Source organism: Cyprinodon variegatus, unplaced genomic scaffold (assembly GCF_000732505.1).
Source record: "Cyprinodon variegatus isolate N-32 unplaced genomic scaffold, C_variegatus-1.0 Scaffold104, whole genome shotgun sequence".
NCBI classification, from domain to species: Eukaryota; Metazoa; Chordata; class Actinopteri; order Cyprinodontiformes; family Cyprinodontidae; genus Cyprinodon; species Cyprinodon variegatus.
In genome coordinates, this window is record NW_015150557.1 from 293,284 (window position 1) to 310,433 (window position 17,150).

General features: G+C 35.7%; 1 protein-coding gene across 8 annotated transcripts in view; it reads right to left on the bottom strand.

The window, feature by feature from the left end:
* The window catches only part of adgrb3 (adhesion G protein-coupled receptor B3), a 147,167-nt gene extending 135,325 nt beyond the window's left edge, over positions 1–11,842 (bottom strand). For 3 of the 8 annotated variants that reach the window (XM_015374517.1, XM_015374513.1, XM_015374512.1), the window contains exons 1-2: positions 11,248–11,841; positions 9,055–9,823 (exon numbers count right to left, since the gene is read on the bottom strand). In XM_015374517.1, coding sequence (XP_015230003.1) covers positions 9,055–9,808 — 754 coding nt within the window. In that variant the 5' untranslated portion in view covers positions 9,809–9,823; positions 11,248–11,841. Of the gene's footprint in view, positions 1–9,054; positions 9,824–11,247 lie in introns of those variants that run through there. The other 5 variants (XM_015374516.1, XM_015374515.1, XM_015374518.1 and 2 more) reach the window with 4 other exon arrangements.
* Between the last annotated feature and the right edge of the window lie 5,308 nt (positions 11,843–17,150).

The following is a 17,150-nucleotide window of genomic DNA, read 5'->3' on the forward strand; positions in this document are numbered from 1 at the left end:
ACTGCAACACATTGCTGTAAGAGTATAACCAGGAAGCGAGGTAGGAGGGAAAAATAGATTTAGCGCCACCGCAGCACGGGAGGGACAATAACGCCGAGGAGCAAATGGATAAAAATAGACAGGAGAAAAAAAAAAATACATGAATCGATTATCTTGCGGACGTGTCGATGCATTGGATCGTCGGCTTTTGGATGGATGCATCGATATAAAATGATTATTATTTACACCCCTAATATCAGCCAATTCAGCTATCTTATGGTGATCCATAACATGCAGGGGTTTTTTTCAACCCAAGATGGTTCCTTTGGTTCATTCTATTCTAGCTTTCATTGTATGAAACCTTTATTTTCTTGGAGACTGAATCTCTCCTTTTCTGATGTTCACTATGTCTATGTCTCCGTCTGTGTGCTTAACGTATGGTCTGTGGATATTGGATTTGGAATGGAATCAACCATGCATGGTAAATAGCTTTCATGTTTTAACACCAGTGGTCTAAATGTTCTCCTTTAGCCAACTTAATACCCCAGCAGGATATCTGATTACTAGCAAGACAAAGCTCTTGATTGCCTAGACAGGCATTGAGCTTACTTCTCAGAACTTGCCTTACTCTGCAGTTTTCTTGGTGTTCTCTTCATGGTTGCCATTTGCCTATTCCAAGGTACTTATAGCTCTCTTCAACATCTGCTAATCTCCCTTCTCTGAGTGCAGTCCCTTTGTGTGAATTGCCTTCCACAGTTGACAGCATTACCTTCCACACAGAGGGGACGAACTGCCCAGCAGTTTTGCTGCCCACATGACATTGCGATGTCCTTGCTGTAGATCAGCAAGTCAATGTCTCAATCATTCATTGCATAAAGCGTGATCTCATCCATGTATCAAGTTGCCATCCATAGTCAGACTTGTTGATTATTGGGCTGGGTAAGATTAAGGACTGTGCAAAGCATGTTCCTGATATTGCACATTTGAGGGAGTTTTGTTTTTCACAGCCTTGTGGTGTTTTCAATGAACGTTCTCAGAGTGTTGTTGACCTTGTAGAGCTTCAGGGATTCAAGGAACCGTATGGCATTCTTGACCATGCATAGAGTTGTTTGTAATCAGTCCAGGCAGTCCAAGGTTTATTTTTCTCCTTAGCTTTTTTTTTGTTTTCAATGTCCTTCTGCACCTGCTGTCAGCTGTTGATCCACGTGCCTGCTTATAGGTGTGGTACATGTCCAGATTTGCTGGTATTGGGATCCTTAAGCATACATGTAAAATATATACCTCATCTCATCTGCATTAGCCAAACTAGCTTGGTTTAATTCTTAAATGGGGCAACTTAATTTGCGGTTAGACAAAAAATTAATGATACTTTAGGCATATTTAGGTTTTAAGTCATTGTCTAAATTTGCTCAAATGCTTTGTCCAAATTTTGGGAAATCCCCAGCTGGGGAGCTGACTTGAATCTGACAAATAATCTTTGGAAAGAGTAAAGGATGAATTAGGTGCTGCAGGAATACCTTCTAAACCTCTAACCTGAGACCTTCACCAAAGATAAATGGTAAAACTACTAGTGGAAGCATTAAAAAATTTGGTTACCAATTCCAAGAAGTGCTTGAGTATTTTAAACAAATATATTCATTAATAAATATATGAATATTAAGAGGATAACTCATCTTTGTCATTCAATTTTGATAAAATATGATTAAAAACAATTAAACAATTAATTAATAACCTTTGTTAATGTTTTATCTTCTGAAAGATGCATTACTCTTTGCTAACTTCTAGGGTAAAGTATAAGAACTTTAAATCAAAATCTGGCTTAACTATGAAAAATTCTTAACTTTACTGTAAATGTAAAATGTAAAAAGTTAATTTTTTCATTGTTGCCAAATACATTCCTTAAGTGATACATAAAAGTATGTTTTAAAAACACACAAAAAAAAGAAAATGAAAATGAAGCTTAAGTGAAAATTCAAACAGGAAGACTCTTAGCCTCACCCACATTCAAGCTTCAGAAAAATAATGTCAGGAATAATCTTTCAAAATCCTCTTCATCTACCTTTTGTCTTTTAGCTTTTTCACACCAGCTGTACTGCTTAGTTCATATTAAAGAATTTAGAAAGGAGTTGCTATTATTGTGTATTTCAATTAAATATTTAGAACATATGTATAAATAAAGATGGATTTAAGCATACACTTAAGCAAAAAAAAAGGTTATTTGTTAATAGGATGATTAATAGCATATGGGTGACGTGGTGTCTTGAAATTAAAGTTTTTTTTTATTTGTAAGAGAAACAGAGACCTAATCCTACATGTTAATATTGTTTTCTTGTTTATAGTTATCTTGGTGAAGGGAAGCATGGCATTATGGAACTTAAAGTAATACAGTTATTTGGTGTTAAACTTTATTTTTGCAGTCTTTTGAAATGCATTAAGTTTGAAATATGAAGTTGCATTAGGAACAATACGAGGTGCAGCATATTTCAAACATAAACTCAGCTCCATATACAAGCAAAAGAAACTAAATCTAAGATTGAAAGTAAACTAAAACAAGAGGGATTCCTGGTGAAACTTGGACACAGGCTATTTGAGATGCCTACTGTAACTAATGACAGATAATACATGTAAAAGACAACAAAAAAATTGTAGTTAATCTGAGCGCTTTACATCACTGAATTGGAACTAAAATGGCCTCCAAGTGTACTGAACAATGGAGAGAGCATAATGCAGTGTGACTACTGAGTGACTTGACAGAGATCAAAAGTGAATAAAAGACCTCACTATGTGCAGCAGCCAGGCTAAGCTGCTGCAGTGCTCAAGACTTTGACGGGATGACGGTGCATCATAACGTCTCATACACATTTAATGTGCTAATAAATCCTATTGTCATTTTCGACATGGCACACTATCTGCTTCCTAGAAGCTGTTTCAATAAAAACCTTCTGTTTAAAGTCTTACTGATTTCACATAATACAATTAATGTCATAATACAATTACTTCAATAGAAGTAAGATCTGATATTGAAATCATACTTTTCACTGCAATAGTTCTGGTTCCAATAAATGAAAAAGAAAGAACCAACATATGTGACGTCAGAATAAACTCCTGCTTAGGGGATGTTGCCTGTTATGTTAAATTATTCTATTTTAGCAGTTTTGGAAATCCGGAATTCCAACATGACCTTTTATTATTCGTCATTACTTTAAATTTAGTTTTTAATTCAATCTCACTGTGAAATGCTTTGTTGTTTGGGGCAGATATGTGGTATTTGTGGTATGTTTTACTTCAAAACCAGCACAAATATGTTCAAAGTGACACAAATTCATGTTCAGGTTTCTTTAGTTGCTTTTAATGTCAAATATTGACCTGGGGTGAAACTCAAGACAACATTTCACCAAGACAGAGTGCCTTACTATTTCTGATTTACTAACTTCCAGCCAGAGAAGGGAGATGTAGAGTCAAAATGTCATCTGTATATCATGTTCTACCAAACCACTGAAAGAAGGTGAGTCCAATCTGCACAGGTTAATTCACTGTGCAGATTTGACTCACCTGCTTTCAGTGACTGAGCAGATAAAATGCAACAAATAGAGATTACTTGTTGACTTTAAATCCCCGATCTCTGCTTCCAGCTGAATGAGAAGATTTAATTAAAATACTTTGCAACATAATGGTAATGGATGTTGACTTCCAGCAACTAAAGGCATGAAAAATAAGGGTAGCAGGATAAAAAGAAATAAAATTTGTAGTATTTCATTGGTTTTAAGTCTTTTTTAATGAAATGGCATAGACATTACCAAAATAACCATAGTTTTTTTTACAGCTGAATGGAGCATAAGGTAAAAGAGTGTTTTTCCATTATCACATGATGTTCTTTTACTGTAGTCCTGCTGGATAACGAGAAAATTAATCCATTTTGAAATAATTCCAAACACAGATAAAATCTGTCATTGTATGAAATAAGACAGTAAAGGCACATGGAGTCATACCAAAGCTTTTTGTAGTAGTCTTTAGATTAACATACGTTTGCTGCACTGTACTAATGCAGAACAAAAATTAAGAACTTTAAGAAGAGTCACTAAAAAGGTTTGAAGGGTTTTAAAATACTGAAGCCTTCATTTTAGGATGTTTTTGCCAAAAGAGACAATGGAGAAAGACAGGTACACTGTACCAAAACTTTATGTCAGTAATATTTAAAATTACTTTACTGTGTTACTTGATTAAAGTAACTGTTTACACAAAGCATTAGTAAAATTAAAGCAATGCTAAAGTGTACCCTGTGTCATGAACTGCTGCTTTGGGTTTTGGGTTATGTTCAAGTTTTCACTTTAGGTTTTCAATTAGGCTTTGATTTATGTCGTTCTATGATTGCTGTTAAGATTTGCATCACTTTTGACTTACATCTTATTTTAACTATTCATTTTTGATGGGTTTTCAGTTATCTTCTATTCAACATTCTTTAGTGCTCTAGATTTATTTTTCCATTCATTGTTTACAGTTATCTTTAAGTTATGTTTCCCAGGGCATGAAAGTTTTCTTAATTTATCTCCAGTCTTGTTCCCTATCCTCTAGTTTCCACTGGGTCATTGTGTATTTTCTAGTCATTAGTTTAATTCCCCTTTAACTTTATTAAAGTTCTTACTTAGTTATATTTAAGCCGTGCTGTATTCCCTTGTTGCTCTCTGTTGCCCTATAGTGCCCCTCCCCTTTCTAGTTACCTCTGTCTAGACCTGCTCCCAATTAGTTGATTTCTACATTAGTTGTTCTGTTTGGCATATACAGTATAGTCCTCCTCTGCAGTTACTCATCACTGGATTCTTTTCCTCCCCTCCTGAAGCCCTGTGTTCCCCTTTGTTCTGGTTCCTGTGTTCCCTGCTTAGTTATGTCAGGATTTATGCAACCACCCAAATATTAGATCTGCAAGAAACCACCTCAGTCTCTTTATTTGGGTCCTCTACAAACCTCCCCATCGCTGACAACTGAAGCTCATGAAGTATTAAACAAACCCAAAAGGCATGAATTTTTTGTTTTGTTTTTTAATTTGAAGAAGCATTAGTACTGTGTTGTAAATAATCAATTTTTCAAGAGGCTTTTCAAAAACAAATATGCTAGTTTTTATTTCAACACCTCAGCGCAGCTACTGTAAGTGCAATTTTTAAAATCTATTTTGAAACAACATAATATTTTTATTTACACCCAATTTATCATCAGATGTCAACAAAGTCTTCAGAAAAAAAAAATCATTGAAAGCCATTTTAAGTGCATTTCTTTCTTTTGCTAAATTATTTTCAATAAAAAAATATCATACTCCTGCCACTGTTATACTAGATTATGGTAGGAAATAATATTTGACAGTATTGCCAGAAAATGTAAGTATTCTTTTTTTTTACTGTTTAACAAATAAATACGTATTTTGTTTTGCATCTTTATTTTATTGAGGAATACACAGCTAATTGGAATATGACCAAAAAAAAATGCACCAAACATTGTAAAGTTATGAATCATTACATCTCTGATAATTAGCCAGTTAATTTCAGGGATTTCTACAGTGTTAGTTCTTAAAAATTAGAATACCAAAAAGGTCTATTAGTAGGTTGATTAGTCTTATATATATATATATATATATATATATATATATATATATATATATATATATATATATATATATATATATATACGATAACATATATTTTGTGTTTGTAGTTCCCTAAAACTGAAAAGACAAAACATTTTTACACAAAATGATCGTACAGTGAGAATTCTGAGAATTTGGTAGGTGTGTCAGCCCATGTCTAAGAAAGACTTTGGCTACTGAATGTCTGCTTACTCTCACCTTGAATTTATGTTAAAAGTGGAAATCTTTAAAACACTTTAAAGCCTGCCTCTGCTTAAACCAGCAATTACCTCCCATGCTCCAAAATTCAGTCACACTAGCTTGAGCTAATCCGAGCATTAATTGGATTTCAAAGCAAAAGGAAGAAGAGGAAGAAGAACACCGTCATTCACTTTGCAGGAGCTAAGAGTCATCAGCTTGATTTTGATTGTAAGGGATGTGGGAGGAAAAACCCACACAAATAGAGAACACCCAGGAAAAAAAATGGAAGATTTTTAATCCTCCATGCTGTGAATGCCTCTGTGCCTTTTTCTACAACTTTTTTATTCATGAAAGGGGAATGCATGACAGAAAACACTGAATAAATGAGTAACCCAAGTGGTGCATCTTGGATTCTGTTTGCCAGTATAGCTTTAAAAAAGACACAGTATCAAGGTATAGGGTTTATCTTTTTGTCTGTCTAATCATCTTTACTAGTTAAGAGCTTTAACCTTTAAGTGCTATCCTCCTCCAACATGGAGGACCACTGGTGTATTGCTGTGGCAATAGCTTGAGTATACAATCTCCACCCGAGCTTTCCTTTGATGTGAAAGCCATGGTTTACAAGGAACTGAGAAGATTAAAGACATACGATTTATATCAAATGTAGCTCTTGTTGGTTGTTTGTAATGCTTTATTCTTCATCAGCAGCACACGCTCTATCACCATGATGCCACAGGAAGCACAGTGCTCTTTTAAACCCAGTGGTGATCTCACGGTTATCCAGATGAAAAAGGATTTATTAAAACCTCCCATCAACCAACTCTATAAATAGAAGCTAGCAGAAAATCTTTTGAGAGGAGGAAAAAAAATAAGCCGTGCTCTTAAGCTGTTATTAACATGCAAACAGAGAAAATATGTGATATGTTATTTTGAAGCAGCAAATATTTTTGTGCAAGTCCTATCGGTATTTTTGTCGCTACATCAGACATGTAAAAAAATAAATAAATACAAAGCTGAGTCATACTGAGTCTTAATGCACTTGCTCCTTGACCGTAGGCTGAATTTTAATAGTAATTTACATCAGATACTGCATGCATTATTGCTAAAGAGATTCAAATGGTAGGTGAATTGTAGTCAAAGTGGTTTTGTCATCCATACCTGTTACATCATGCAGACATTTTAAGCAAGAGTGACTCATTATAGTGTTAAACTTCTCTCTTAATAAAACAAGAAATTATGATTCAGGCTTGTTCCCTAAGATTTAAATGCTTAAAGAAATTATCAGGTGGAGATGACAAAACTTCTTACATCTGCAATCAATATTGTACTATTTGCTTAGATAAGAAAACCACCAGCTGTTCTCAATGATGCTGGTTGTTACTGTAGGTAAACTGCATCAATTTCTGCTAACAACATTTTTCAGCCAAAAACTTAAAAGCAGATTTATTGTTTATGGCTCTGTCTACTGGAATAACTCCCCATGTCTTACAGCAAAAGAGCCTTGCTGAGCTGTGTTGCAAATTCATCCAAGTATTCTTTTTTCTTTTTTTTTTTTGCTATCTAGTAAATCATAACCATGCATAGGTCTAAAATAAACTTCCCAGAAATCAAGAAAGAAAACCATGTTTGTTTGACAGCTTGAACTACTCTCTTTTTAAGTATGCAAACCTAATTCAGAGGCTTATGAGGACAATCCATGTCCTAACAGTTTATTTATGTGTGAATGTATATAGATGCCTGCATATCATCTGCAAGTGTGAATATCAACACCAAACAAGTACCATGATTGTGACATTTTCTTCAGCAAACATTTGACAGCACAGACTGTGTCTGATTACTAAGAAACAATAAAGATTAAAGTGCTCTATGACAACAGTGAACAGCTCTAAAACTGTGAATATGTTGGGTTTTTTGTCGAACATTGTAAATTACAGTCTCGTGTAAAGTATTAATACCCCTAGTTTTTAATTTTATTTTCTACTGTCACAAATATAAACTTTAATTTAGTTTCTTGGTATTTAATGTTATAGATTAATACAAAATTGCACCTAATTGTTACAAATTATTTTCTATTTTTTTCAGTTTTAAAACCTGTAAACTGTTGCATGTTTTTTAACACCATCTTTCTATGTGATTATAGTTGTACATGCTTTAAAAATCTATAGCGGAACATTGTTGGCCATTTTTATGACAAGATTTAGGTCTACACTGTTCTAACAGATTACAATGCATTGACCTTGACATTACCATTGAAACGTGTTGGTAACTCTAGCGTGGTTGCTGACAACCAAGTTCCACACAGTCTCAAGTCCTTTGCAGCATCTACATACCAAGATTTTTTTCAGGAGTTTCCAGTGTTTAGCTCCATCCATCCATCAACTCTGACAAGCATCTATGTCTGTGCTGGATAAAAGAAATCTACACAACATTAAGCTACCAACACTATGTTTTTAAAAAAAAAAAAAAAAAAAGTATTTATTTCCTTTCTCCAATAAATCAAAAAAAAAAAAAAAAAAAAGTATTTATTTCCTTTCTCCAATAAATCATAAATTATGCTTGTTGTATTCTCACAAAAATATCCAATTTAGAAATGCTATGCTTTGTGTGTATTGATTTTACGAAATGTTCAATAGTTCAAGGGGTATGAATACTTTTGTGGGGCAAAGTATTATGTGGTTTATGTTACAAAGCAATGTAGTTTTAAGTCCTATCTTAAACAATATATGCCAATTGGACACTGCTGCATCAATGATCCCATTCTTTGCCAGTGGCTTTAATGCCAAATAATAAAGACAATATTTCCAGATTACTGTAAATCTTTGTAAGGATGACTTTGACATAAATGTATAAACAAACACAAACAAAGTATCTTTGGATTTGCAGCCATTTTAACTTTGTGCTGATGTGCACAGAAAACATCCATTTTAAATTCACTGCAATGCGTTTTTAATTCAGTCTGACCAAATGAAAGAACCCCTTTAGGTAGCCGGTTTTTTGCTGGCGTGGTCTTTACTACACCCAACTCCCCTGTCAGCTTTAGATCTGTAGTTGACACATTACTAAGACAACTGCAGTCCACATATCTATGTGTGCTCTTTGTTTCATGGGCCATCACAGTTCAAACATGCATTAAGGGCAGAGGAAGGAGTGACAGACGTGCACATTTCATTGACATTTTTACTAACTTATCTATGCAAAGATTAGAGTGCATTACATCTTTCACTAATTGGGCAAAAGGAATAAGATGAGTGGATACTTACCTTCTTTAGGAGGCCGCCTTACTTCTGAACTCAGATTGCAGACCTGACCGACATGCAGCTGAGGTGACAAGCAACCCTCCGTTTGTGGATTTAGAGGTAAAACCACATTATTGAGCATGAGCATGCTCTCTGATTCTCCATCGCCTAAATGCTGGGGACATGTGCATTTGGTGTACACAATCCCACATGCCTCCACTGTCCCTTTCTCTGCTTTCAGGCAGTTTTCCAGCCACGTACAAAGCACTTGACACCCAAACTGGCTAGGGCTCGCCTTATTCAATATTAAGAACTCCAGGATAGACTGCTCCTCGTCATCCAGCTTCTGCGGTGTCAATCCATTGTAATCGTAAGGAAAAACCCTTCGCAGCTGAGCAAAATTTTTGTCGTACAGCAAAAATATGTAATTATTCTTTGAATCACACAGATACACAATAGATGCGTTCACTTTGAGCAACTCATTAATCTTCTCATGTGAGTAGTGATCAAACTGATAAGCAAGCAAAGAGTATTCAGAGCAGCTCAAGTCTCGCTTGTATAGTTTAAGGTAGATGCTGTATTTGGTTGGGTCTGGGTTCTCCAGCGTCCATGTACAGTTTGTGTAGTTCTTGGGAAACATTTCAGACACCGAGTATGATCCATAAATGACCCCCTTGACCAGAGTGGAACACCAATAATCTTGGGCACCAGTAAATCCAAACATAACCAGAAGATAGGTGGAAAATATATAAATCAACAGGTTTCGAACAGCCTTCATCCTATGTCATTTGGCCTGCAGGGAAAGATGAAGAACATCATGCAAAAGGAAGATTAAATCAGAGCATAGACATATTATGGATGATTTCTGTCAACTCTAATTTACATGCTCCATATAGTTCTCGCCAAGTCCTTCCATGGAAAGGGTGAAAAACCACACATTAACCTCAGCAGCATGTCTCTTGCAACCTCATCTTGTCTCCCTTTTCAACTATATTTTGTGCAAACACTGCCACCTTGTGGCTACTTCAGCCCTTTTGTGTTTTATATTTATGTATTTTTTAGGGAGGTGGGCACAATAATATGAGTCATTAAGACAATATTAATTGGGTCATATTTGGATTGGCACCTTCCCGGGAGATATTGCCGATTAGAATGGCACGCTGGTGAAATAAAAATGCGAATAATGACATGGCAGTGCTCAAGAGTTGAATATGCGACGATTTGTTTCTTATCACGCAGTAACCAGGATCCTTTCCTATTAAAGTCTATTTTTTTGAATATGGTGTTTACAGTTATATAAGAGGAGAGTTAATTTTATTTTAAATATATGCATGCATATAAATGCATATTTAAGCTGATGCATTAAGTCCATCCGAATGTATAATTGTTCTTTATTCTGCGCGCTTTAAAACTTGCGCACCAACATGCGTGTCAGTCGATTTCAAAGTCTGACATATTTGATAATGTAATTTGATAAAAGGCCAGTATTTGAGTGGGCTTGAGCGTGTGTGTTGGCGCGCGCGTGGTTTTTTTTTTTTTTTTTTTTTGTACCGCGCGTGAGAAGGGAGAGGGAGAGAATGCAATGCGATGTCCTGATTGCTTTAATCCTACAGGCAATGCAGCTGTGAGCAGTGTCACAGCAGAATGTGCATGCGCGTGCGCGTCTCTCAAACCGTGTGTACCCCTGTGGGTGTGCGCGCACGTGTGTATGTGAGTAGGCGTGAAAAAATCCCAAAGTAGGCTGCAGATTTCAGTTTGTTTTTTGTTTTTTTTTTACAGGACGAATACATTTGCGTCTCTAACTTATTTTAGGATAATGAGAAAAAAGAGCTCTCCGTCAGAGCAGGATAATATGTGTCATGTAAGGATTTGCGGTAGCTGTGCAGAGTTAGATCAGCTTTTGCAGCGATATGTAAACCCATATGATCCCTCCTGCAAGATCCGTACCCATGCAAGGGTTTCACTAAAAAAATCAGTATTCCGGAGACGACTGATCGAGAGTCTCGATTTTACTGCCCACATCTCAGAATGAAGCACTTTAAAGTGAATTTTGCATTTTAAAAGAGAGATCAGCTTGAAATGATTTGTTAAGCGCCCCAGACTGATGCGATCGGGTGAGCCCTAACGGGGCACATATTTTAACAACTTTACCAGAGACATGACACACTGTAAAAATAAAAAATCAAAATTAATATGGTCATTATAAGAAAATCTTACCTTACACTGCGGAAGCTATGGCTATTTTTCCAACACTGACCACATCCTTATAAATAAATTCTGCAGCCCTTCGGTGAATCAATACTCTCCATTCCCGACGACAGAAGTCCGGCGCAACAAGATGGTTCAGTGGATGGGAATAAAATGCGTTAGACTCCGCTCTGCCCGCTCATATCCTCCCTGTCCTCTCCTTCTTCTGATGCTGGCTTTTTCCCATCAAAACCGGAGCGCACGACAGCCACCGAGCAGAATAGAAAAATATCAAGAGAGAAAAAGAGAATAAAAAAAATAAATCTTGTAGTGACGAAAAGAAGCGAACGTTTCCCCCCCCCAAAATGTGTTCCCATAAATTAAATCGACAGACTCCCAATTCTCTATTCACCCCCCAATGATTTCTTCTCTGGTAAAGTCGGGTTTTTCCTCTGATTTGGGGAAAAAACGGGTAGAAGAGAAAAAAAGAAAGAAGAGATCCTTCTGGTGGATGGATGTGGAGATGTTTTAGCTGGACTTGTGAGTTATAACACAAAGAGAAATAGACGCGCTTTTGCTTGGTGCTTGCAGAGCTCTGGAAGCAAGGCTGCAATATCACGTCACACTCAGCCGCTAAGATAAAGCACGTACGCACGCTTCTTACTGCCGCTGCGTCTCCACCACCACTTTCTTTCCTGCCACCCTCCTCCCCCTTTTTTTTCTTTTTTTTTTATATAAACCCAAACACAGCCTTCTCTTATTTCGAGTCAAAAAAGGTTCCCCCCGTGAACTGGACCCTCCTCAGTGCGCAGACAACACTGCTGCTCTTTCCAAGCAGGAATATTCTTGCGGAGTTTTATTTGTGAGATTTTCTTCTAGGACAGGAGGAGTATAGATATAATCTAAACTGCTTTCCATAGCCTAAATGGGACCTGGTTTGTCTGGCACATCTCCCCTCACGCACCCCCCCTCCTACTCTTCTGCTTTCAACTTTCACGTTGCTGGAATAACAAACGCTTGTGGGACAACTTGAGCTGTCTTCTGGAAGAAAAAAAAAAGTTGCTGCGCGTTGCTTGTCTCTTTCTTTGCAGGTGCAGTTTCTCCATTCAAGCTCTCAGGGGGAGCGCTTATGTGTATCCTACGCTCCTATTTATCCACCTTGAATATGTTGTTGACCTTTGCCATTTTTTTTATCTTATTATTTGCCCTTGTTTATCTAACAATTATCACTCAATTAAATCCCGCATAAGCTCTTGGCTTCAACAGTTTGTCATTGGCAATATTTTATCCGTGCGTCTCCATGAACCCTCTTTGCTCCTTGGCTGAACTCATGCGCAATGGAAACAATGGACACGGGGATGGATCTGATTCTTTTTTTTTTTTTATTAACGATGGAGGGATTTGTTTTTATAGGTGGGTGGTTCTTTTTGACAGGTGGCAAAGGAAAAAAAAAACATTTAGGGCATAATTGTCTGTATTATAGATTAACTTCTATAATCTATAAACATAATCTGTAAACATTTGTGTTATAGATAGCAATGGAACGTTGTTTGTTTCCAAAGTTTTTTTTTTATTGCTCTGTTTAATAACTGCTTTACAAAAGTATTCAAACCCCTCGAAATTTTTCACATTTTATATGAGTACAATTGACCAATATAAGACCAACACTGAGGTCAGAGGAAAAAACGTTGTTCTTCTTTTAAAAACAACTATTTAGACTAAATTCCTGCTAATTTGCATTCAGACCAGTTGGTCAATACTTTTCATCTTTTGAAGCAGCTATGAAGCAGAAATGCACTGCAGGAATATCAGTGCATTTCTGTAACATATTTGCACATTTATAGAGACTAAAAATGTAGCTATTCTTATTTGCAAAATAGACTACTCAACAATTTGAACAAAATCAGGTATTAATGATTCATTTCAAATCCTACCATCAATTGGAATTTAACTGGGGTATTCTAAGAAATTAACATGCTTTACATTTCTGTTGAGTTTTATTCCTTTTTATTTTGGGGTTTATCCCTGCTGTAACATAAACCTGGCATAAAGTATTTTCTCACCTCTAACAGACTGACCTTTAATTTTTTTTAATCCTTCTATAAAGTCTGACCTTTTTCATTGTCCTCTTTGAAAAGAAAAAAAAAACACTAAGTATGATGCTGCCATCACCATGACTTATTACAGGCATGGTGTACTTACCATAATGTCCTGCATTAATGCAAATGCAAATATAAAGTTTAATCTCATCTGAGTAGTGCATCTTGTTGCACATGTTTTCTAAGTTTCCTAAATAGAACTTAAAAGAAACACTAATGTTTGATGCTTCAAAATGTAAAAAGGTTGAATGTATATGAATACTTTGGAAGGGAGCTGTACATCCTTTTCTTTTATGTTCATCTGCTTTAATCATTGTTACAATAAACCGTTAACTATCACCAGCTTTGCCATCTCTTTTAGTTTTTCAGTGAATTGGTTCCATCTTAGCAGATGCTGCACAGGAAAAAAACCCATTTGTTGATTGGTTTCCAGAAAGTTTCAGCCTGAAGTGTTTGTGAGCCAACTTCATCAAAGAATGGTCCAAAACCGTTCAGAAAGCATAACCAGCCACAGCATTGTGAAGGTTAAGAACATGTTTTCATCCACAGCTTTATGCAGCACGCAGTATTTACAGCAGTGCTAATTTGTTACCAAATTTATAACAGAGATTGTAGTCATTCAAGCACAGTTGGGCTCCATGTCGTGTGACTGGCAGCTTTTCTGGGGCCTTTCCCAGGCAGCCAGTGGGGCATCAGGGGTGACCTCAGGCCAGCCCACTTTTACAAGCCTTTATGAAGATGACTGCATTCATGGTTCTCTTGGCTCACAGCCAGCTTGTTGGTCGACAAAATTCACACAGAGAATGAGAGCAAAATACAAATCTTTTAGCTGATGCACAGGGAGAGCTTAAGGAATTTAACCACCAGTTTCTTGAGTAACACATTTTAGAACATGGATGGTGCTCTGCATGTTTGAGCTCTTTAAGTATATATTTAGAAAGGAATGTTTTACTCAGTGTGGAACTACTACAACCAAACTGAAATAAAAAAGTAACTGCAGTGGATTATTTATACCCATTTTGCATTGCAATCCTGCCTCACACAAACCTAGATTATATTTTATTAACTTATGAATTTTGCTGCATGTGCTGCAACTCAGCTGTTGAAGTCCTAATATCACTCTTGTTGGACCCAAGTATTGGATAGATAAAATACTGATTTGCACACAGAATAAAAAACAAAACAAATAAAGGAAAATGAATCAAGTAATATAAGTATATCACAGTTTAATTTCAAAATCTAAATCTGGAGCAAATAACCTGGAACATTAGAAACAATCTTATCTGTTATTTGCAGTAAAATCAACTATTTTAGGTGTGAACTGCTTTAAACGAAGTAGATTGTGTTGCAAACGTAAACACAAATAGTCAAAAAGACTCTCTAAAATATCAGATTCATATCATCTCACTTAATCACTCAAACTGCATACAGCAGAGTTGTATATCCCATTTGGAATCTCTACAGCATCTGAGATATTTCTCATCAACCTGTCATATTACTCTGTCAACTTAAGAATCTGTTTTGGTGTCTATATTTAAATTATTCATTGCTCTGCATAGAGAATAGCCCTATTATCACCTGCTTCTATTTGTGTGAGTCTACAGTCAGGCATGTGTATCCGTGTGGTTGACTGTCTGTTGTTACTACTCTTTGATATAAGAGTTGTTTTACAGCATCAAGGCTGACAATAAAATCCTTAGTGATTAATGTCAGTCTGTTGACCACATGCTAAACATCACTTTATAGATGTGCTGTATATGGAATTTTGTTCATCCATTTAGTAGCGGGGGTTTATGTTGATATTACTTTTTCAAAGGGTTTAAGTGAATTCTAAGTATTAATGTAATGCAAACATGCAAAACATTCTTTGAAGCAGATGACATAATACAGTAAATGTTTCTAAGGCACATTTTTCTGAGCACTGTCATAGGACTTCTTAGTACTTTAAGCCCTGATGCATGACTTAGAATTGACTCACAAAAGAGCATGTCAGTGTTGTTTTTCGTTTTAATCAAACTTCTTTGTAAGTGGTTCAAAACATTCTCAGGCTTTAACACAGGAATGCTCCTTGTTCTTTCAAATTCTTAGAAACTGGCCTTCACTGAAAGATGCAACATAATGATGAAATATTTATATGTTCTATTTCTGGAATTTGAAATTCCTTAGGATTTAGTTTGAAAATTTGTTATGGCTGCCTTGTTTGTGTAAACCACCACAAGCAGCCAAATATTTTGTGGGGCCCTAAGCAGAATTTGGTTTTGGGTCCCGTCCTATTGAAAGCCAATTTTTCACCAGTTAGTACAGCACTGAGTAGCATTTTTGTTACATTACCTAAACAAAGGTTAGGGCTAGGTTGATTCCCTGTTGTAAATTTAAGGCTCCTAAATCTAGAATAATGGAAGAATCTGGATTTTGTACTTTTACCAGAGTTTGAGGTTGGTGGTACAATAGCTAGTGAATAATAATGTTCATTTCAATGCATAAGTGGCTTTTTTTCATACTGTACTTTAGAAAATATTAGTAGCCTCCAATATAAAGAAAATGAGAATATTAACTCAGATGCTTCTCAACAGTATATAAACAACATCATGTTTCATGTTTTTTCCCTTTTTAGAACTATTGTATCGTAATTTTAAGCAGGGGTTGGAAAAATATCAACTCATATTGTTCAATTTGATATATATTGTTAAATGTGCCTTCAATGCACTGCATATGGAAGTGTTTTTTGCTGATATTTACTTAGAAATGGAAACCCATCAACAAAATTGTCACATCAAATTTATCAAAAATAGTTTTACAAGAATGATTTGGAACCAATTTGGAATACAAGTTAGAAGTGAAAACCATATTGTTATGCTTTGTTATTTAGTGTTAATAAAAGGTAACTATGTTTAGTTTTAAAGTAAACCTGAAATCAATCAAACTTTTACAGACATACATGTCCATATATTCTTTTTAATAGCTTCAGATAGTGATCAACATTTTCCTTTTTGGCCACCATTACGAGTGAAAGGTTTTACAATTGTTAAATGAACTAATGTTTAGCCCACATATTCCCCTCAAAACAAATTTCAGGCTAGTTTTGTGGGCGTATATAATCCCGAGATATTAGGATGATTATAAATTCCATGTTCTTCGAATCTGACCTTCTATACCAGATATCTTGCATATTAATATTATGACTAATGCTCCAGGCATGCATGTAGACTCTTAGTTTCATTTTTTTATTACTCATGAGCCTGTAAAATGTTTCATTGTCTTAAAGCTTCATGTAAAAACAATAATCTTACTGAAAGAACTCCCAGATGTTCTAATATTTAGAGCGACATGATTAAGTAAAGAAGCAGTAACCTACCCAGGGATATGAACAGAGAAGCATGATCGCTATCACACATGGCATCACACCAGTGAGACTTATGAGCATATCTAGACCTATTGTGAGGCTGCTGGTATCCACAAACACTTCATGTGTGCCTGCCTTAACAGCCCCATAAACTGTTATGAATTAATGCTTCTAGTTATAGGTTTACTTGATTTGTGTCATATGAATGTCACTACCGGTGTAAACAGGCGTGACTCTTATGATTTAACACAGTTATTATGATAATCATTTACTACCCAATTACCTAATTAAAGTGTGTGTGCTTACTTTGCACCCTTTTAAGGACAGTTTTTTTTTTCTCAAAAAGTATCATTTATTTAATGAAAAGCTGTCCTTGAAATTGCAGGATGCTGATAAGTTGAAGTAATCTGAAGTGTTGCTTTTCTTCTTTTGCAAACATAACATCTATCTATCTATCTATCTATCTATCTATCTATCTATCTATCTATCTA